This window comes from Talpa europaea (assembly GCF_964194135.1).
Source record: "Talpa europaea genome assembly, chromosome: 5".
Lineage (NCBI taxonomy): Eukaryota > Metazoa > Chordata > Mammalia > Eulipotyphla > Talpidae > Talpa > Talpa europaea.
The window spans coordinates 4,253,218-4,276,887 of record NC_140071.1 but is presented as its reverse complement, the minus strand read 5'-3'; the positions used below and the strand labels follow the sequence as shown (position 1 = coordinate 4,276,887).

The 23,670-nt window shown below is 40.3% G+C and overlaps 1 protein-coding gene across 2 annotated transcripts in view; it reads left to right on the top strand.

The window, feature by feature from the left end:
- Positions 1–23,670, top strand: part of CTNND2 (catenin delta 2) — a gene marked incomplete at both ends in the record, with an annotated part of 698,753 nt that overhangs the window by 269,555 nt on the left and 405,528 nt on the right. For both annotated transcript variants that reach the window (XM_084233856.1, XM_084233855.1), the window contains one exon: positions 7,887–7,999. In XM_084233856.1, the coding sequence (XP_084089982.1) occupies positions 7,887–7,999 (113 nt within the window). The remainder of the gene's footprint in view (positions 1–7,886; positions 8,000–23,670) is intronic.

Here is a 23,670-nt window from a genome sequence, read left to right as displayed (position 1 = left end):
TCCTTAACATGGAAGTTAGAATCTGAAACAAACAGAAAATCATTATAAAATTGGAACTCCACAAAGAGAGGAAAACATAATATCATTGAGAGAAAAAGGGATGATTTCAATTTCATAACACAAATACCAGATAATTAAAAGAAATACTCAGAGCTCAAAAACCAGGAAATAATTTCTAAGGAAATGGAAAGTATAATAACAATGAAGCACCTGTTAGAGGCCTGTGTGACTAGACTGAGGATTCTTCCAAAAGGTAAAAGCAGAAGATAAAGAGGTGGAAAACTAGAAGAGAAAAAAGGCTTGCAGAGGACACTTGAGGAAACAATGGAGATTTTAACATCTGAATGAGTTAAAGAAAAAAAAATATTAAAAATAAACACAGGGTAGCAAAGCATAATTTTTTCCCCAGTAGAATTGCTTAGAGCTGAAAAACATGCCTCAATAGATTGAAAGGTCCAGAAAAATGTCTAAAATCAGATTTCTAAAATTGGGAACACTAGGGAAGACAAGAAAATAGAGCCTGTTGGCTGAAAGTGAAGTGGTTACACAGAAGAAGCAGAATTCGGGATACTGGACACTTGTCAGCATCAGCGTGGGGGGAGCACAGGAGGCACTTCCTTAGCACGCAGGGAGGCCCCTGCCCTCCTCAAACGCTCTAGTTCTGTGCCCAGCTGAGCTCCACACAAGGACACAGCGAGACCAGCAGAGACACATGGTCTCAAGACACTGACTGCCCTTCGCTCTCTTTCTGGAAAGACATTTTCAGCAGAAAAGGGACTAAGGAAGGAAAATGAAGAAGATGGCCTGGGGACGAGGAGGGGCTCCCAGTGAGGACCAAGCAGAGACCTGGTCAGAGCAGGTGGGAGAGATTTCCTCAAGGCATTAAACTAATGGCATCTCGTGTGTGTGTGCTCAGAGGAATTTATATACTTGCGGGAAGTTTGTGGTTTTGGATTTATGGTAAATACATAGACAACTGAACAAATAAACAACCAAAAAGAATATTCATTTCCAGAAGGCAAAACTTGTGCTAGTGTTAAGAAATCATATTATGAATAGTGTTCAGTCTGTTATTCTGCCCAAAAATTGTAGTTGAACTATAGGGAGTGTGTGGAGGAAGCTGGGAAATACGTTTCTGTGACATGGCAGATGCGGAAATGGTGTGAAATCCTCATCTTCCATTATGGAAGATCAACTGATGAGGCCTGTCCCTGAAAATTCAAGGAATAATAATGCCAGGGAGTTAATAGAGTCATGGAAATAGACACCAGAGGGGAAGGCGTCTCAAGTGGCTGCTCTGCCAAAGAGATGAGAAGGTAGAGATCGCTGCTGTATCTCAAATAAACTTGACAGATGTTTCTCTGTCCATTTGTGCGCACACAATTTGACTTTAAAAACAACAATGACAATTACTTTATCCTTTGCAGTTGGAAATATGGAAGACGAATTATGTGATGCATATATACACACAGAATTATTTACATTCATGTTTTTGTTTTTATGATACTATTATATAGAATATTATGATACTTTAAATTCTCTTCTTTGCCTTTTCTCTCCTTCTAATTGTGTCCATCTGAATATACTCATTGGATAACAGCTCTTTCAAATAAGAGTCGCACATCTTTGTTTTTATGTTTGATGAGAGTGCTGAATTCTGAGAATAATGTGATGATGGAGTCAATTTGTAGAGCTGCTGATTTTCTTGCAATCCTCACCTCACATCTTCCTTGAAAAATATTATTGCACAAGAAATAACTTGGTCGTTCCTTTTCAGGAAGCTGTGACACCAGGATCCTGGGTCATTCATTCCTAGACATTTACCTAGCTCTAATACAGGTCAGGCATTTTGCTCAAATGTAAAATGAGATTCCAACCGCTTTTCTAAGGAATCGCAATGTCAGAGGAGCGATACAAGCATTTGAACTGATAATTAAAATAAAATATGAGAATGAAGCTCAAGGCTGATTATCATTGGATCACGGGTGATAGGGGTATGTAAAAGAAGTAGAGATTAGAACAGTGGGCCATTAAGGGGATAATTTAGTTATTTAGTCTAAATGTTTCTACTTTCTCAAATCTGGCTTGTGTGATCCCAACTGATGCTATACGACAATGTTAAATAAATTATTCATTGATGGAATTAATGAAACTCTGAGTATATGTTTTCTGATTTCAGTTTTCATATTGAGTTAGCTAAGCCCCCTCAAGAGACTCTACATGCTTTCATCCATTTACAAATACTTAGTGAATTCCATTTAATTAAGTGAAATTAATTATTCATTTAGGCTCTTTAGGAAGAAGGTATAAAAGTATTTGATATTTTTTCTTATAATAATCCTAATGTATTATATGACTCAGCGATGTGAAAACCATGTAAATCTACATCTTAGTAAATTTTAATGAACTTTGTTTCATGCATCTGCTACTTCTATAAATTTTTATGATTTCTTAAAAAAGGTAATTTCTGCATAGTGAGACTCTTCGAACTGCTTTCCTTTTTCTTAAACTTTGCTACCACAACTAAGACCATTTGCATTTTCTTAAAACTTCGTTTGTCATAGTATGCCATCACTATTCTTAATACCCATGAAATCCCAATTTTTCTGGACAGTTTCTGTATCATATTTTTACCAGTTTTACTTAGATATAAAGTGTGTATCCCAAAGCCTGCATTTGCTTACATAGTTTTGATGAGATTGGCCATCTATATTCTCCAAGGGCACCACCACAACCGAGGCAATAAACATGTCCATCACCCCAAAAGTTTTATGTCCCATTGCATTTTTAAAAGTTTTTGTTGATAAGTATCACACTTGACATGAAATATATGCTCTTAAATTTTTTGTACACGACAACACATTTTCAACCATAGGTTCTGTGTTCTACAGGAGATCTCCAGAACTTGTTCATCTTGATAAAAGAAACTTCACCCCCATGGAAGGCAGCTCCCTATTTCCCCAATCCCTAGTGTGTGGCAGCCATCATTCTGGTTTTTACACCAACAAGTCTCCTGAGCTCATGGAAGTAAAAACTAACTAGTGAATCATAATATGAATTTGAATAAGCTTCATCATCTCCATGGGCATCATCCGGCTGTGCAGTGTGGTCTTGTGATGGTCTGTTAAACAAAACAACTGCAAGTATTAGGAATGTTTAGTCCATCTTTTTAGTTGGACTAAGTTCCTTCAACACCCATCTGCTCTTTAAGCAGATCTCCTAAAACGTGGTAAGAGTCTCATTCTTTTTCCTGCTTTGAAGAAAGAATTTCTTTCCTGGCCAAGGCTAATCATTTTGCCTTAATTACTTTATCATTTTTTGTAAAGTCAGGAAAAACAGAACCTGGTGAATACTTTTATTTTGTTGACACAAGATAATGCATGCAAAGTATCTACTCAGTGCAGATACATTTATTCAACAGATATTTATTGAGCACCTAGTATGGGCCAGGACTGTTCTAGACAGTAAATGCTAAGACAACTCAGCTGCTAACTGTCTGTCATATGTACTACTCGCTAAACACTCTTTCGTAAGTGTTCAACGAACATTTTTTGTAGTCTCCAATTTTATTATTAGGTTCTCTGTTATTATAGAAATAAAACATTGGGTTTTCGATGAAATTCAGATATGTCTTTGCTCCCTGAAGACCTTGAAATTTACTGTGTACCCCTTAGCAAAGCACAGAGGGGAAATCCAGTTGATGACCAGCTTCTTTCGTATCCAAAACCACAAAGTGAACACTGTTGGGTGGACATTTTAAAAAGCAGCATAGTGATCCAGTTTATTTAATATAGAAAAGTCAACTCAATTAAAAACTCAATCGTAAAAAAAAAAAAAAAAGATGCAGGTAACCCACTAGTTGCCTTTATTTTTAATGCTATAATCACAAACATTATGAAAATATAAAAACTTAAGTACTTCACTGGTTAATAGTTCATTTAGTATGAATTTTTAAACACTGGAAAATATGCATTTATAAATCAAACATGCCCAACTTTGGGCAAAAATAGAATAATAGGGCCTAGAAAAACGCTAGCCCCTGAAACACAACACACACATGCACATGGACAGAAGATAGGAAATAGCAGCTGTCAAGACACTGCATTTTAGGCGATGCAAGGCCTAAAGTAATTTCTAAGCGATACAAAGCTGCCAAGATGAGCTGAACCTTCAGTTGTTCCAGTGACTGCCTGGGAGAGTTGCTACTGCACTAAAGAAAGGGGGGTACAAAAAGACCAGAGAACTCCCTGATTATGGAGACTGCACTGAGAATCCAGGGAGGCAAAGGTTGCTGGAATTCCCAGACTATTCAGAAAGAAAACCTTGCAGTCTGCAGAGGGCCCCCTTCCATTCTGCAGAGAACCAGGCAGCCCACATGTATAAGGAAACCAGCAGGACCTGGAAGGAACTGTCTGGAAGAATGGGGGCAAATAATACCTGATACCCCCAAAGGATTAGAAATTTGTGCCTTCACCCACCAGCCAAGCTGGGAAACCCCAAAATTCAGGGGCTGTTGAGTAGAGTGTTCAGAAAGGTCTGCCTAGGTAGTGTAATTATCTCTGTACTGACTCCTGTTTGCTTCCCCTGGCAAATGTAAAATAAAATAGCTTATGCATATCAGATTGCTTCTAATAACTGTGCCCCAGAATAGAGCTTAAGCTGTGTGTGTATCTACGTATAGATACACACACACAATGGAATACTACTCGGTTATAAATATAGTGAATTCTTGCCATTTGCAACAGTATGGGTGGAACTGGAGAGGATTTTCTTAAATGAAGTAAGTCAAAAGAGAACTGAGAAATACCTGATGGTTTTATCATATGTGGAATATTAAAAAAAATAAAAATAAACTTTGAAATCTATCTGGATAATTGAGGCTGCCAGAGGGGGAGGGTAGCAATGAGAAGCAGGGGAAAGAGGGGACCTATTGGGAGGATTATAGGGTGGTGGTGGATTGGCGTGGTAACATACATTTGAACTGGCGTGAACTGATACCCGTAAATCACATGAAGTGTTATAAATAGTGTTACCTCAAAGCAGATTAAATGGTGCAAAAAAACAAAGAAACATAGAAATACAAAGAAACTCAGACTGCAACAAGGTAAAATACAAACAGTTTTATGTTCAAAGATCACCAATATGCAAGGCGGAGGGAATTGGACCCATACTGATTAAAAAATTCAATCAGTTGAAACTGAACAGGTGTTAGAATTGGTTAAACAGGACATTAAAAACAGTTTTCATATGTGTATTCTCTATGTTCAAAAATGTAGAGAATATGGAAGCTATGAAAAATGAAACTTAAAGAGTTGTTGAGTCATCAGTGTCTGGCAAGATTGATGACAGATTAAACATAGCAGAAGAAAAGATGATTTAATTTGAAGATGCCAATAGAATTATGCAAAATGAAACACCAAGAGTAAAAAGGAATTTTAACAATGGAAATAATATCTATGAGTGGTAGGATTTTTCTAATTGAGCAATTGTATGTGTAATTGTAATCACTGAAGGTGATGAGATAATGAAGAAGAGAAAAAATTCAAAGAAATAATAGATGAAAATTTTCCCAATTGGGTAGAAACTAGAAATCCTTAGGTTTAAGAAGCCCAATGAGTCCCAAGCATAAGAAGCATAGAGAAAACTACACCAGTGAACATTACAATCAAGTTATTCAGCACCAGTGATAGAGAAAATCTTAAGAGCCAACAGAGAAAAAAGCTACCATATATACAAAGACACAAAAATAGGAGGTCACAGATTTACTTATCTAATGTAATAAAAAATGAGAGGACAGTGGAGCAACATCTTTGCAAAATCAAGACTTTTCAATATGTGAAGCTGAAAGACTACATCCCAGAAGAAATGCATTAGCAGAAATATTGACAGAAATCTTTCAGGCGGAAGGAAAAGGATGCCAGATGGAAACATAGATCTAAGCAAATTGATGAAGAATACTGGAAATTGTGACTGTGTTTGGAAGGCAGCTTGCAAATGAAAATATATCTCCTGTCACCTCCCTTCTACTAGACTGGTATGAGGCTAACATAGAGACACTGGCTGCAGTAAGCTCCCCAAGCACTGCATCCATCCCAGAAGTCCAGGGAGAGGCTCCTGACTCATAATGTCTCATACGGGGCTAATTGGGAGGAAGTCAATCATGCAATAAATTAAAGTACTTTAGGTATTACAAAGACTGAATCTCCATCTTGGAGCTGTGTATGGTTTTTCCATATTATGTACTTAACACATTATCATCTCAAACATGAGTTGGTGTCCTGCTACACAGATTTAAAATAAATAAACCACAAAGCTTGGAAATGAAAAATCCTCTAGAATTTGGTTATTTTGGTGGAAAAGATCTACCCCCCTCAAAAAAACAGTTCCTAAACCGGTAGAACATGCAAGGAGTAGGAGGAGAGTTTAGATGCACAAACGTATGGAGAGGTCTTGGTATTCGCGCCTTACAAATAAGCTTTGCTGACCTTCAGAATATATAAGAATAAAAATCTGAGCTCAAACAATACACTTCCTCTGTTTTAGCATCCTAAAGGGAAAAGTTGAGTTCTCGTTTGTAGAGTGTCTCTTAAGTAGATCCTTGTGAAAATGTCAATATAAAAATATCTGCTTTAGTGGAAAAGTGCAAATGTTTTTTTAATATATACAGAGAACACACTACTTTTTAAAGGTCTCATCCACGAGTGTCCCAGGGTAACAAAATAGGCTCATCTTTTTGGAAATAACAAATCCCTGCTACTATGGGAGTTACAGTTTTCCAAAATGGATCCCTATAGTATTTTTTGACATTCTTGTTTTCCCAGCACAAAAACATCACTGCTCAGATAACTTACAATCAAAAAAAAAAAAAAAGAAAAGAAATTACAGCTACTTTACTTGTAATAGCTCCGAGTCAAAAGCAACTCAAATGTCCATTCATAAATTAACAAATTCTGTTACATTCATACTTTCATCAGCAAGGAGCCAACTTTTGCTACAAACATGGTTGAACCTCCAAATGATTACCCAGAAGGAATTTATCATTGTTAAAACATTTTCTGAAATATTTAGTTAAGAGGCGTGGCTTTCTATAATTATTTAACAATGTATCAGAAACTAAAATATGGTACAGAATCTTTCATTGGAACAGCTAGGATCCTTAAAGTGTTGGTGGAATCATTTTTATTACAGCTAAGCCGTTAACAGTGGATTTCAGGCTGCTTTGCAGAAGCTTTCTTCTTCATTGGTTTAATTGGTTGCTTTTAAAGGGGATTTGTCAAATACCTCAAAGGGTTTTCACTTTGTAATTAGGCTGTACCGAATCGGTATCTTTGCCATTTTGCTGGAACTTAAAGCACAAAAAGTGTAGGTTTAAAGCATTATTTGCCGAACGTACAATATGCAGTTAAGTATGAAAACCAAATAGTGTCAGAGGCGGCCAGAAGAACAGTAAGGAATGAACAGCATATTCCAAATGATTGAAAGAAGTGAATTGTTCCTTTATTAAATGTTACTCTGTTGGTGAGAAAGGATGAAGTTAGAGCCTGTTGGGTGCCAGCCATCCACCAAACAGCACAGGCTAATTTTTCATGGGCAGTGTCTCCTGAAGTCCTCGTTCAAGCTTAGGCAGTGAGTCTTGTGAGCCCATTTTACAGAAGGTGAGAGCGGGAAACTGGTACTCAGAGATAGAGCCTCCTCAAAGCCGGGGCTGTGCTGTCAGCTCAGATCTGCTGAACGGCCAAGCCCCGTTGAGTCCTCGCCCAGTCCCTGCTTCTCCACTTGGCATCGTGGTAAATCGCAGTTCCCCCGCTGACCGGCCCGTCGTTGTGGTCTGAATTCTGCCCTCCGGAGAGAGGATAGGATTAATCTTTCTGGTGGTTTTATTTCAGGAATTACAGTTCGAAAGGCTGACCCGAGAGCTGGAGGCAGAACGCCAGATCGTAGCCAGCCAGCTGGAGCGATGCAAGCTGGGGTCCGAGACCGGCAGCATGAGCAGCATCAGGTACCGAGCGCCGCTCCTCACCTCTGCGAGGTGCTGCCAGTCAGAGCTGGTCCCTGCCCGTAGGAGCCTGGCGGTGGGCGTGGAACACGAGAGATGTTAGGCGGGAATTGTCACCACCTCGATTTAAGATGTTCAAAGGCCCCCACATGGCCTGGTTTGTACTTGCAGCTCTTTGACCAAAATGATCATGGGCCCTGGATGCAAATTTTGCATCATTTTACACAGAGAGGCTTTTCAGTGACTCAAGTTGCTGAAGTCAGGAGATGCCATATCACAGTCTACCAGTTTGATTCTTTTTTTTTCCCCCTAAATGATTGAGACTTAGAGGTTTGGCCAAGGGAGGCGTGAGAGAGCACACACAGATGCAGCTTTGCTGTTGTATGAGGTGCCATTAAATATGTGTTCCTCAAACCTTCTGCACATTCAATTCCCACGTGCAAAAATATGTCAAGTCCACAGGTAGAATAATTGTTCAGTTCGGGTTTCTTTGAGATTAGGAAATGTTTAAAAAGAAACAAAAGTAATCATTTGAGTAACTCAAGTCACTTGGGAAAATGAATTATCCCCCTTAGGATCATACTTTTTTAAATTCCAAAATGCAAGTGCATGTGTGAAAGAAATGTAATGGCGGCCCTAAGACATAGTTGCATTTCAGGAACGCACTGTGGTGGCCCAGCATTCGCTCTGTGTTGTGTTTTGAATTGCACTTAACACAAGAGCCATTTATTTCTCAATTCATGCAAAAGATGGAGGAGGGGCCACCCTTGGGGGAGGGAGGTGCTGCTTCCCAGCTTCCCCTCCATGCATATCAGGGAACCAGCTCCCTCCATGAGATTCCCACCAACCCTTGTGGCCTCGTTGTCAGTGGCCCAGTCTAGACAACCAGGCTGGTGGCCCCCAGAGATGGATATGCAGCAGGCATCATTCTCAGTCCTGGCTGTTCTGGAAGCAGGACCATGTGTTTGGTGTCCTCTTAGCTGCCTGCTGCTACAAAATATAAAATAAAATAAAATAAAATAAAATAAAATAAAACATCATCATTTCCATTGTTCCAAAATTTGTTATTGTTGGAAGAGCACATAGGTGTCAGGACTGGTGCCTATTGGACTCACCTGCCTTTCATTTTTTAACATTGACTTTTTCTCTGCAGAGCAGCGGTAAATCTTGCAATGGAAAACATTGCCACTCTTTGTTAGACTAGGTCACTTAGATGGAATATCATTTCCAATTGCAAATCCTTATTTAAGATACGTGCAAGAATATCCAGTAAAGCCTCCAGGAACTCGGGCAGTCAGTAAGTGCAAGTGAGGACACTGTCATCTCTTGAACTCATCACAGACTTGCCTAAACATCCACATTAAACAAAGCAGGGTAGACAAGAAAAAGAAAAGTGAACTGTGTCAACTTAGAATTGTGTTCAGGAGGTTGATGGGTTGAAGGCGGTGAGTATAGGTAGGGAGAACATGCTATTTCCAAGTGTGTGTGTGTATGATTCCATGTGCTGTGCATAATGATTTGAAGAGCTTTTTGTTAATGCTGAACAACTCCTGGGATGTTAAGTCTGTGGGTCCACACATACCACTGAATTGACCTCTATTTTGCTTTGAAATCTGTTTGAATAATAATCTGATTACCTTTTTAATTCACATCCCTGGCCTGATATTTTCGCATTCTGTGCACCTTGTGCTGTCCTAGCCACTTTAACCCTGATAGGAGCAGAGCTAAGAGCTCATGCTGAATCATGAATTTCAATTCCCAAATTCTCATTAGACCAGAATCTAATTCCTGGGATATGCATTCAGATACCAGGCTGTGAGAGATTGGACTCCTGGTCTTGAGAATGTGAAATAGGTGACCCCAAATCTATGGCACACAATGCTAGGAGCTGGGGTGAAGGCCCAGTGGCTGGGGTCCTGGTGGAGAAAGGGTCTGCTGGAGAGCATCCCAGCAGAGAGCCACTGTCTGGTCCCTGACAGAGACCCCTTTAATTACCACAGGACTGACGGCCTTTCAGATGTTGTGTCTTTGATGTTGCATCTTTGAACTGACCTACGACTCTTAAAGATGTCCCTCCTCCCTCATCTGATTTGGTTGAGTTGATTTCTTTTCTTAGGTTCAATGTGTCTTGAATAGAATACATCAGTGAACTACCAAAGAGGACAGAAAAATTATCCCATGGTGCCTTTTGGTTCTTTATATCTTGAATCCCTAGCTCATAGCCCATGATGCATTATAAATGATTTCTTGTTAAATATGTATTAAGTAATAATGTTGAGTGCAGATGACTCTGCCTGATGATTTCCCATTACTGTATCACTATATAATATCATTCTTCATCAGCCTTAATTATTTTGTATTTTGGAAATCTCTTATGTATGAATCTTCATTTGTATAATACAAGCAATTTACTGGTATTTCACTGGAGAACAACCAATACTAGTTTCCATGGTTCTTTTTTGCCATAACCTAATTGTTCAGCTTCAGAAATGCACCTCTGGAAATGCAAGTCTTCATTAAGGGCGGTAGACTAGTCTAGTGGGCACATCCAAAGGGTAACTAAAAATTAAAAAATTAGAATATCATTTTTTAAAGAGGAATAGATAACGAAGTCTGACAGTTTGCATGTTGTTTCATACTTATTAAGGGTACTAGGGAGACGCCACAAAACCAAATAATCATCAGATAATCTTATGGAAATGGTAAAAATGACTAATGCTTGGTTTTACTGGGGGATAAGAAGTTGCCGCATCTGGTTCCTAATACCTCATTCCTGGTAGTGACATCAGCAGTTGATCTTATTGGAAAAAAATATTAGTATGCTTTTATAACAATCAATTTTTATAGTGGTCAGTCAAACTGCAAATGAGAGTGCTGATAACTTGAGGAAGGGAGACTTCGTAGGCTATCAGTGCCTCGTCTAAGTTTGTACGATGTAAGTAGCTGCCAGTGGAAACATCTTCATCTCTTAAGCTCTTTACATATTCTTCTGAACAGCCAACACATGTTGTAGTTTCTAGAATTCAGCTGTGTAAGTGTTGTCCATCTTCTAGAATGGAATTACTGGTATCCCTACTGCAGCTGCGGTTCCCCTATGCAACATGGCCTCCTCTCTTGAAAACCCAGGGTGGCTTTCCTCATTCTATTTTTAGCACAAATCTTTCCAAAAAGTGGAAGCTTTCCCTACCTACAAGGAAAATTGAGTTCCATACCTTCTCCCTGATTTAGATCTGAGGCAGGAACATTATTCACCCAGATGATATCCATAATTTAGGGTCATCGTCAAGTTGCTCTGCTAGTTAGTCTCCTACTCCTATGTGTGGGAGGGTTGTGATCACTTGATTCTTGACTGCCCCAAGCCATCCCTCCAGCCCAGGCCTGCCAATGAGGTCTTGGGCTGGCAACCTGATGACTCATCTGGTCCCCCCCAGCCTGGGAAGCCTGTGTTGCTCTTGTGAGTCCCCTGGTCTGAGGACCTGCCTGGACTCATGTCCTTGTTTTAACCTCCATAGACCTCTGAGACTATTACTCTGCTTGCCTTATGCCTCAGTCTCACCGCCACGTGGTATGAGGTTGATCTGCATAGAACTTGAATACAGAACCATATCTGTGCAGAACCCGTGCCCACTTCTGCAAATCCAGAATACACCATAGTCTTTGATTTCCCTCAACCTCAAATGTCCTCCTTCTTCCACCTGGTCATCTCTTCCTTTGGGTCTAGTTACTCAACAGAGGGCTCACATTCTTCTAAATGCCTCCTGATCCAAATTGGGTGAGGTGTCCCATCTGTGGGAGTCATTACAACTGAAAGTATTGGGGATTTGACTCTGCTTGCCCTTCTAGAAGTTCTCTGCTACATAAAAGTAGTTATCTACTATACCCCTTGATTCCCAAGGGCAGAGAAATAATTAGAAATGAGAGAGAGAGAGATTGAATTCAGAGCACAGTTGGTTTTATCTTCTTGATGAGATCTGACTCTTGGAAGATACAGTGGTGGTGATGGTGATGATAGATGATGATGTCGATGATGATGTTGTTGATGACAATGGTCTATAGTGCAGAGACAAAGAAAATAAAAATTCGGAAGATAGAGAGATTTGATACCTGGTAAGTTCTCCTTGCTGGCTTTCAAGGTTGGGGTGACTACTTTTGGCCAGCAAAGAACATGATTCGTAGATGCTGAGATCGATCTATGACTGACAGCCAGCAAGGAACAGAAGGCCTTAGTCCTAGAACCAAGAGGAATGGAATTTAACCAACAGACTAAATGAACATTTTACTCCCCAGTTGAAAGTAGCAGACACATTGACTCTAAGACCTGAACCAAAGAAATCCAACCATGCCATGCATGAACTTAACAAAATTTACAAAATGTAGCTAAAAAAAATTGATGTTGATTTAAGTTGCCCATCTCATGATAATTGGTTATGGAGTAGAAGAAAACCAATACAATGTTTTCCAATTGGTTTGTATTATCCCTAGATTACTAATAGCTATATATTACTAGTTTTTCATATAAAGTAAATTTTATTCTGCGGTCATCTACATTTCATTCAAAAGATGACTGTGCATAGCCTATTTTATTTCTCATGCATATCTATATGCATTGGATTCACATATGAGAAAAATCTGTAGCTTTGATTTTAAGAAGTGGAGGTATCTGAATGTGGAGAGGATTCTTATTTCCAGTGAAAAGGACAACCACATATAGTCTTGCCACTTTTATATATAGATCCCCAAGCTTCTGTCTGGAGTTATATATATTTTAAAAGATTATATATATATATATATATATATATATATATATATATATATATACCCATATGTGTGTATATATATATATATATATAAATTGCTTGCTCTACATTGAAAGATTTCTGCCCCACAGATGAACTGAGTTTTTTGCAAACAAGTTTCCACTAAAGTCAGCCATTTTTTGAGAGTAGGATGCCATAAGAATTAATGTTTTAAATTTTATCAAAGGTCACTCCCTTTATCAACTAACTTCTATGAGTCTAAATGCCAACAATTCTAAATATAGAGCCTAAAATCATTTTCACAGCTACAAAGAAGTCAGACTTGTTTTAGAGAAAATGCTGACTTCTGGTTAAATTCACAGTGAAGAAACATGAGTCAAGAATTCACATACTGGGCCTTCCCTGTGGTGCAGGGGCTTGAGCGCAGCGTTGTGAAGCTGTCTGCAGCCTCCGCAATGTGGGTTCGATTCCAGACCCGTCGGGGAGACACCCACATGGCGCGGCAGACCTCTCCTGTCTCACCCGCTGCTCCCCTCAGCAGTGTTTTTGGACCATCTGCTGTTCTGTTCCCCACTCTGTCTCTGGTGAATTCTCTCACCCTCCCATGCCTCTGCCCTGTACCCAGTTCTTGTATAAATAAATAAATTTTTTAAAAAAGAATTCACATATATTTTGTGAGCATGAAATCTACTTATGTAAAGTCAGGATCACTGAATTTTATTAAGGAAATACACAGTTGTTTCCCAAAGTCAAACATTATCCTGCAGCATAAGATGTTTAAACAGGTAGGTGGTTATAGGTATTCTTTTTAATACAAAAGGACAACATATGCCAAAATATTTCACTTGGGAAACAGATGCCTTTGGTAATTAAACAATTACTTTTAATTTTTTCACATAAAGATTGTTAAATTATGTAGATATTTATACACATACCCACATTTCCAAACACAGTCATTTAGCCAAAGGTAAAAACGACTCATCAGCAGGATTCTAGGTCTATTCCCAGAGTGAGTATATGTTTGCCAAAAGAAAAAAGAATCTGTGTCTTTTAAATTACTTCTAGTTTTGGTTGAAAACTTTACTTTTTTTTCCATGAAGTAAGTTTTTAAAGTCTGAGAGTAACAGTTTCCATGTAGGAAATAATCTTTTCTCATGTGGATACAATATCACTCCTCCATGGACTTCTTCAAACAGGACATTTAGTTTGTTGAATTGGCAATCAGAATTAACATTGCAGTGATGTTTTCGAAATCTAATGTTTGCTTCATTACAAGAACATAAAGAAAGGAGAAAATAAAGGGACTATAGACATATTTTGGAGTCTTCTTTGCACTGCCAAGTTTGTTTTCAAAAAAAGTGTTTCTCTCTTTGTTTCCTTCCAATCTAAATTCTAGGCAGAAACCTCCCCTTGCAAATATCCTTAATTTTCTTAAGTCCCTTTGGGAAATACCGTTCTTCCTTTTCTTAACCCTGTGTCATCATCTTTCCCAATATCTCTATTTTTTTTCCAATTTTCTAACATTTTATAGCTCACTTTTAATGCTGAGATTATTCCTCTAGAGTTTCCTGTTGTATTTTTCCTTATATAAATTAGGAAGAATATTCTAGAATGCTTTCTAGGCCCTCCAGATTCACCTCCATTCTTCCAGAACCATCAAATTTCTGTTCATTTCCCCACAGGTCTCTTCTCCAGAAATAGCAGGAACATTTACTACTCTTCTCCCAATCCTCCTTCCTCTCCAGCCTCAGAGCCTTTCCCTACTGGCCTCGGCTCCACGGTCCTTTCAGAGTGGCTGAGCCATCTCCGTAGGACCTGAGTTCCTTGAACTTGTAATCCTGAAGCAAAATGACAATCTTGAATAAAGCTCTGCTACCTGCTCCCCCACAGTGAGACTTGCTGAACCTCTTCAACCCCCAAAAGTGGGTACTGTCCCTCTTCACTTTCCTCCACTCCCCTAAGTCCTCAAGGCAGGAATTTGGAGTATGTGCCAAAGCAGTGGTCAGCCAGAAGTACGTTCCATCAGTGCCGAAAAAATAGGTGATTGAATGAGTGTCCCCTGTTTCATTACTGTTCTTATTCTCATTGCTATAGTTTGGGCAGAATCACCAGTCTTATTAATCTATAAATATTTCCAGCACTATATATTCTGGGAAACACCCCCCCATATATATGTGATATGTATCAACTATGTATTCCTTGACCTGCTAGAACAGAATATTATATTTCAGCGTCATCGTCGTTAGTTTCCACATTAAAGCAGCACCTGGACTTGAGGGGCTAGTGGGTTTCACGTGGTCTGTGTGCAGAACTGTGGCTGAGTTGGTCTCATACTTGACTCTTATTTTAAGACGATCATGACAGTAGTGATAACAGTGGTTATGATAGTGATACTTTTAATTATAATAATGTAGTATTTATTGAGCAGTTTCCTTAAGCCTGGTGTAACATCAGCTGGTCTAGACAGATCATGCCCTTTACTCCTGTTCAGTCTTCTTCTTCCATCGTGCAGTTGAGATCCCCAAGATTCAGAGAGGGACATCCACTTTCTCAACATTCAGCAGCTACTGAGCAGACATTGATTTTTGAACCCAGGTTCCTTCCCTCCCCAAGTAAACATGTTAAAATGTCACAACGTGTTATTCAGTCTTAGCTGGTGTGTTGAATGACTTTGCTTATAACGTCTAAATATCTCCAATATATTTTCATTGTAGGGACATAAACATTTTTGGACTGGCTTGCTGCCTCTTTCCCTCCCTACCTTCCAGTGATTATATTTTGAGATACTTTGTATGATTATGTTGCTGAGATTCCTTCTTACACAAATAAGAGGAAGAGAGTAAATAATGTATGTTATCATTGCTTTTAAATATATCCATAGTAACTGCTCAGGATTCGCCTGCAAAATTGCAATGGATAAAAAAATTCTACTAAAATTTATGTCTATAAAATACCAGCCATTATATTGTCTTAGTCTGGACTTATAAAAAACATCATTTTATTTCTCATAGTTCTGGATGCTGGGAAATGCAAGCACTAAGTGCAGGCAAATTAGTATCTCTGCTGAGAACTCACTCCTTGTCTTTGCTCTGTACCCCCAAGTGCTGGGATGGTGTGGGGCGTCTTCTCAGGGCACTGTCCCTGGTCGTTGCAGGATATAAGCATGACAGAGTAGAAGGCTCTGTGGGTGTGTCTGTGTGTCTGTCCATGCTGCCTTCATTCAATGCTGAGTCCCCAAAAGCTTTTACCAAGTTGCGAATATTTTTATTTGTTTATGCTCACTTGGGAAGATTGGAAACCAGTGATATTTCAACTAGCAAAATAGCAATGAACGTCGGACCCACTTAAGTGAGACTTGAGTTGTCAACACGAGCTGACGGTGGCTTTCCGAACACCAGGAACAGAGTGTGTTCAGATGATTGAAGTGGAAAAGGCAGTCGGGGTGTTCAGAGGTGGTGGTCTCGGCACCAAGCACTCAAAGTGTCAGTTGGGCCCAATTGCTGGGTTTTTCTGCCTCAGTTTCCTCACCTACAAAAGACAAGATGGTGTGTACCTTGGTTTATCCCACGTCTCTGCTCTGGTGGCCCTCACTCATCTCATTCAACCTTTTCATTGCTGGCAGTAAGTCAGTAAGTCTCGTCTGGATACCTTAATATGGGGCATTTCTTAAACTTGAGCCACAAATGAGATTTGGTGCTGCCCTGCTGAGGTTCTGCTCAGTGAGACAAGCGTGTCAGATACAAGGTGGGCTTGAATCCATGTGGCTGGAACAGCGAATCCACGGGGAGTCCAGTCTTGCTGGACCAGGGTGTGGACAGACCTGGCCACTCCAGGGGCAGTCTTGTGAGGCAGGCTGGAGGCTGAGAGTTTTCTTTTTTTTAAAGATTTATTTATTTATACAAGCACTGGGTACAGTCAGAAGCGCGGGAGGGTGAGAGAATTCACCAGAGCCAGAGCGGGGAGCAGAGCAGGCAGAAGGACCGAAGGACACTGCTGAGGGGAGCAGCGGGCGGCAGGAGAGGTCTGCGCGCCATGTAGGACCCTCGCCTGGTGGCCAGGGAGCAGCCGGTGATCGAACAGGCACTGCAGAGGCTGCAGGCAGCTTCGCAACCCAGCGCTCAACCGCTGCGCCACCAGGGGAGGCCCCTGAGAGTTTTCTTGATTGAGCAGCAGAACATGCGAGGCAAGTTCATGTGACATGATCAGCTGTGGTTCTGCTGAGAATGGATTGAGACTTCAGCCCAGTGACAAAGCTCAGGCTAGAGACGGCGGCCCTTCTCCAGGAGACTGAGCATAAAACTTAAACCAAGATCATGAGCACTTATAGTGGCTTCAAAATTAGAGTGGAAGGATCTGGAGACTTAACTTGTATCTAAGGAGATGGCGAAGAATGCAAAATGATTATTTATTTCAAAAAACAATTAAGCACTCAGAAGGCTAATCTGACACTGTGGGTGAGCTCAGCTTCCACCAGACAGTACCAATTCAACAGGGAAACTTTGATTTCTTTCTGCCATGATAAGTGAATGTATTCTGATTCCCTTTCATCCAGGAGAAGCTATCACAGAATTTTGAATTTAAGAGATAGCTGTGTTAGCAGCAGGCAGCAAAGATGTTGCCTAATTTGTTGACAGTAAAGCTGTATTCATAAGCCCCAGCCTTCTTAAACATCTGTTTGTTTAGTACCTCAAGAGCCGAGGAAGTTTAAAAAATTGTCACACATTGTTGCTTAGTCATATGCACTTATATGAGAATGTAACTCTCAGCAAGATTTTAATGAAAGGATCTGTCCAAGGAATTGACTGCCAGCTTTGCTCAAAATTTAACAATTAACCTCTCTCTAATGAGTGAACGATGGTGTCCACCTGTTTAGGACTTGTGAACATTTTGACATTCCTCAGTTGATGTGAGAAGCTACATTCTGTCTCTTGGGACTCACGTGTTGCCCATGTTAAAAGTGTGGCACATTCCAAAGCTCCAATCTAAGTAGGCAGGGGAGGGTGAAGCTTAAGATAGTGGAGCTTGGGGCCAGTTGAAGCCCAGCTCTGCCTCCTGCTAATTGCAAGACTTTGGGAAATTGACCCTCTAGAATCCCCATTTTTCTATCTGTGAATTGGGGAGAATACTGTTTCTCTTAGAAGTTCATTGTAAGGGTTCAACTGGAAAGTGTATTCACGACAATTAGCGTGGTGTTTGTCACTGAGCAAGTAGTCTATATATGTGTATGGGTCCTCTTAATTCATTTCTATAAATATTAAAATTGAGTCAATTGTCACATGCACAAGTAGAGAGGAAATGCTCTCCTGTCCCCAGAGACATTTTTAAAATTTATAGTCTTGCCTCTTTCTTTTATGTAGTATGGGATTATGATGATACCAGCAAATCTGAAGTCAAATACTCTGTCACCATTCCATGCCAGAGAACCCTGCAGTAAAGCGATGATCTTAAATGAACATGTGACTAATGTGGAGGTGGTAAGATAACCATGACGAACTGAAACATTCCACTGTTCAGGACACAGTCTCCTCACCAGGAAACATACTTGCCCGCAGGTGGACATGTGCTCACGGTCACTCTCATTTTGGGCATCTGTGCCCTCCTATCAATAAGCTCTATTGAATCCTTTGTAGCCTAACAGCAGAAAGGACTTTGCCAGCAAGATGAAGGTGGGCATAGAGAAAATCCTGGACATTACCTAAACATTAGAATTGTAAGCAGTCATTTAAAGCCTTGGGGGTCTTTGAGGGAATGTGGAAGCTAATGGCATCCTTCTAGGATTCATGTTTAAAGCTGACCTTATCTTGTTCCTAAATCAGAGAAAGTCTGGCCCGTTGTCGTATGGTTGGGCTGGTGGCATCAACTAAACAAGGACAAATCATAGGAACTTGGATTTTGAAGTTCTCTGTTACGACAGGAATAAATGTGATATCTCATACACTCATTCATTCATTCATTCAGCAGAGACACAGCGCCTTGATTCACAAAGAATTGATGCCTCTCTTTTTGTAAATTTATTGATAAATTACTTGAGTTAAGAGTTGCATAGTGACCTCTTCATGCCCTTTCAAAGGCATAATTAGACTAACTCGACTGGATTATATACCTTCAAGTTTATTATTAAATACATAATCATTTTAAGAGCTTCTCATTATTTAGATAATGTGTGCAAAGGCATTTTTAAATGGTAAGGTAGGATGTGAATGGAAGTTGTTAAGGTTAACACCAAAATCCTGATATGCCGCTATGTAGCAGTGACAGGTGGACAACTGTCGTTACCAATCATTTGTTTTTTACCTACACCAAGGTAATACTCAGAATCATCATCCTGAGGATTTACTCAGAAAATGAACAAAAATCTGGAATGATAGTTAAAAGCATTTTAAATAATGAATAAGTAAAATAGTAAAATCATTTTTTTTTTAAATTTTGAGTCTTTTTTTCCCCTGGGGATACTGATGCAATAGCCCAGCTGGACATGGTACTGTGGCTTCCCCAGTCCAAAGGAGTGATCCATGGCTTGCTGGGTGTATCTGTGTTTCTTCAAGGCATTTTCTGCAACTGAACAAATGCCTCGATCACCTAGGCCCTGGACCTGTGCTAGTGGGCCCTTGAATACCAGCAGCATGAGTGACTGAACTGAGCCTCTGATAGATGACAGTTAGAACAGATGATAGAAGCCCAGTGCTTCACTGGGGCTTAGAGCTCAGAGCTTCCAAAAGGGTGGAAAAGACATACCAATGTGAACCAATAAGGCAAGGACATTGGTTGAACCTTGGTCTGAGAAAGCAAACTCATACCCAAGTACCAGCTACTGGGAATGAATAAGAACCCAGATGTGGACTTATTTCTGTGGTCAGCCAGAGTAACCTGCAATCTTCAAACAGATGAAATATTTGCGGAATCTCACAGGAACCCAGACATTTTTATATTCAAAACCACCCCCTAGTCTGAACATAGGACACCAAGGAGCATTTCCCTCCTGCAGGATGAATGGACTTGGTGCATGGACCACGTATCTGGGAAGCAAGTAGTAGCAATAGTAGTAATTTTAATTAACAACAGTTACTTAAGGACTTTTTGAAAATGAGTGTACATGCTACATATCATTTCTGTAAGAATTACCTATGGTCATTGCTGATTGACTTTAATGAGTTTTGTAGACAGCCAGGTGAAAATTTATATTGCCTGGTAGAAAACAATTGAAATTTATTTATGAGATTTTGTCGTGAAAAGCAACAGGCTATGAATTGTTAGGGATCTCTACAAAACTGAATGCCTTGGTCTGAGCATTTCCAGCCATCCTGGTTAGGGAGAGATTCTTTATAAAAAAATAACTATCAAGACAACAAGAAATAGATTACCTACATTTCTCTTCATTAAGCATATATGTCTCAAGTAGAGTATCATTGAGTAATGATGGAGGATATAGAATAAAGTTGCTCAACTGCCAGATTCCTGGATTTCTTAGCATCCAGAAAGTGTTGGGAAAATAGAAGCAGCAGCATTAACGGCAGTGATTAATCTTTGAAATTAAGATCAGGGGAAAAATTATTATACTAAATCTCTTTATGTGTACAGCATCCCTTACTTTGATATACTAAGAATATTATTAAGAATAGTCGTCTTTGGTTAAATGACCTAATTGTTAGATTGATAAAAGTGTTGAAATGAGTGCGAGTTAAGTTTTGCATTTGAATAACCCTTGCTTGTGACAGAAAATTGTTATGCCAGAGGCAGAGACAGTATGTTTAGCGGAGTGTCCTGCAAAAAAAAATCCATGCTTATTCTTTTCCTTTTCCCCATTCTTCTGTTAGTTGAAAATCCTGACTTCTAAGTTATTCTCATAAAATTGGAAATGGAGTCTAATTCTTTTGGAATTTGAGGCTATGGCCAATTTGCCAGTCTCAGGAATTCGTATTTCTGTGTTCCCAGATGTTGCCAGGAACCACACTTTGAGGCCCATTGTTGTGAAATACTAAATGCATTTTGAAATAATGGTCACATTTGTTGAGTACTTACTACAGATCAAAGACTCTTCTAAGCACTTTGACTTTTAAATTTCTTTACTATTACTTTATTAGTATATACAAATGATTAAGTATAAGGACATAAATGTTTTTATATACATTTTCTAATCTGAAGTGGTAAATACCTATAATGAATGAATGTTGCTTATTAATTTTTATTGAAGTGCTTTTGGTTTACCTCCTTGTTCGTGTTTTAGAAGTCCAGACTCTTCCCTTGAGGTGTCGTCTCCACCCAAACCCACCACCGGAGCGGCTTAGTCCTCCCATATTCCATGGTGCTCTCTCCCCACCCTATTATCGCCTTTCTCCCTCCTCTCTGGATGCCTCAGATCTATGGCCAGTTTTCAAGTTCTGGTTTTAATGCTGGTCTTTTAATGCTGATCCTTTGTTTGGTTTCTCTGTATTCCACGTATTAGTTGGATCCAATATTTATCTTTTTTCCTTCTGACTTATTTCACTTAGCGTAATGATCCCTTCCAGCTCCATCCATGTTGCCACACATGGCATGAGTTTATCTTTTTTGATTGCCAAGTAGTATTCCATTGTATTTATAAACCAAATCTTCTTGATCTACTCATCTGCTCCGGGGCACTTAGGTTATGTCCATATATTCACTATTATAAATAGTTGCGCACTTTGACTTAGAATTGCATGTTATTCTTACCACAAACCAGGAGAGAGGTTCTGGGTTTAACTCTGTTTTACAGATGGGGGATAGGTCAGAGTTCAGCATGCTTGTCTAAGTTATCAGAACAGTAAGTGGCAGCTCTGAGATTTCAACCCAGTAATGGACATCCAGAGATTTCTCTCGGAAGACCAGGAGAACCTGACCTTTGTAAGGAAGTCTTTTATTTGCTCATTACATAATTTTACCCCTGTTCATTTTTCATATTTCACCAATACCATATTTTTGAGATGTGTCAAGCATGGAAATACCATAATTTTATAATGTTCTTGAGATTTACAGATGCAATAATGCTTTTTAGTTTTCCTTTGATCTATAAATACTTGAGGAAGAAGCAATGAAAAACTGCCCTTTATAAGATTATGCTTGTAAAAAGTGCTCATGATATAACAGAGAAAAGAGAGCAGGACAAGAAATTTCATACTCAGCAGGATACCACCTATGGGGGGGGGATTATGTATAGGAATCAAATTTGAAAAGAAAATACAGCACAATGCTAACTACATAATTTGGGGGTATTTTGAAGCCCACTTTCTACCATACACCAGCCTCTTTCTTTGACAAGGTAGTAGAGTGGATGAGAGTAAGAAAGTGAATCTTTTTACTAGAATTCCTCTTATGTTTTAAATTATCTCAGATTAATTAATGTTCCATAATAAGTGGAAGCACTCTTTTTTTATTATTTCAGTGTTTTAGGAGCCAGAGATGAAACAGAGAGAATAGTAAGTCAGGAAAGCCTTCGCGCTAGCTTACCTTTCTTCAGATATTGAGCTCACAAGCAGATCCTCATATTTGAGTTCATTTTATTCTGAGCAATCTTTGTTTTTTTAATAAAGATTTATTTATTTTATACAAGATCTGGGATACAGATCAGAGGCACAGGAAGGTGAGAGGATTCACCAGAGACAGAGCGGGGAGCAGAACAGACACTGCTGAGGGGAGCAGCGGACGAGACAGGAGAGGCCTGCTGCGCCATGCGGGAATCTCCCTGGCCGGCCGGGAATTGAACCCGTGCTGCAGCAGCTGCGGATAGCTTCACAGCGCAGCGCTCAACCCACTGTGCCACCAGGGAGGTCCCCTGGTAGCGCAAGGGGTTAAGAGGCAACCTATGAAGCTATCTGTAGTCACTGCAGCACAAGTTTGATCCCCAGCCAGGGAGCTACCCCCATGGCACAGCAGACCTCTCCTGGCTCCCCACTGCTCCCCTCAGCAGTGTATTTCAGTAGATCTGCCTGTTCTGTTCCCCGCTCTGTCTCTGGTGAATCCTCTCACCCTCCACACCTCTGGGCTATACCCCAGTTCTTGTATGCATAAATAAATCTTTAAAAAAATAAAATAAAGAGGGATGCAGCACTTTTATTTTCAAATAAGGAGCCCAAGATCCAAATTTTAATGGACAGCACCAGAATCTGACAGCCCCAGGCGCTCTGCCTCCTACCCTGCCCACCGCATGTTCCCCTCCAAGAAAACTGGGCTCTCTTGCCTCGAACGAGCCAGGAAGCCAGGGGTGATGTGCAATAACTTGTGGTTTTCGATTTTTCTGCAAGATGTTCCTAGTCGTCAAATTAAGGAAGGTGAAGTGATTTACAAAATAGAAAACCAGAAGGAAAGACTGCTATTTTGTATTCCTGCCATTGTTGAAGTAAAGAATGAAGGTTGAACTTTGTGTGTGGGGGGCGCTCAAGGGAAAAACTGGTGGCGTAAGGTGACCCTGCAAGATGCACCCTGTGCAGAAGCCAGGGATGTGGATGCAGGCTTGTCAAGCAGGGGGTGCAGGAAACCTCAGGAATGATGTGCAAGCTCCGCCCCCACCCCACCCCCAGCCTCCATCACCAAGCCCTGGCTTCACAAAGTGAGGTGCCAAGCCAGGAGCAAGAGCTGCCCCTGGGAACTTGTTAGAGCTGCAGCATCCCAAGACCCTGCAGCAAGCGGAACATGTAGCAGGGCTGAATAAAGCGGCCCTGATGGCGGAACCGGCAGGGCACGTGGGTGAGCACGCAGGTGTGCGCAGGGAGGCCTGGGTACAGGAACGGAGGCTTCCTGGGCACCCAGAGGAGGCAGAGTGGTGTCCGATATAAGGACTTAGCTGAGGCCAAGCCACCCCCGCCTCCACCCCCACCAGGGCTCATGTCTAAGGCGGCCCCCGCCTGAGGCCCAGGAACCTGTTGCTTGTGATTCCCCATGGAGTCTGCTGAGCAGACATTT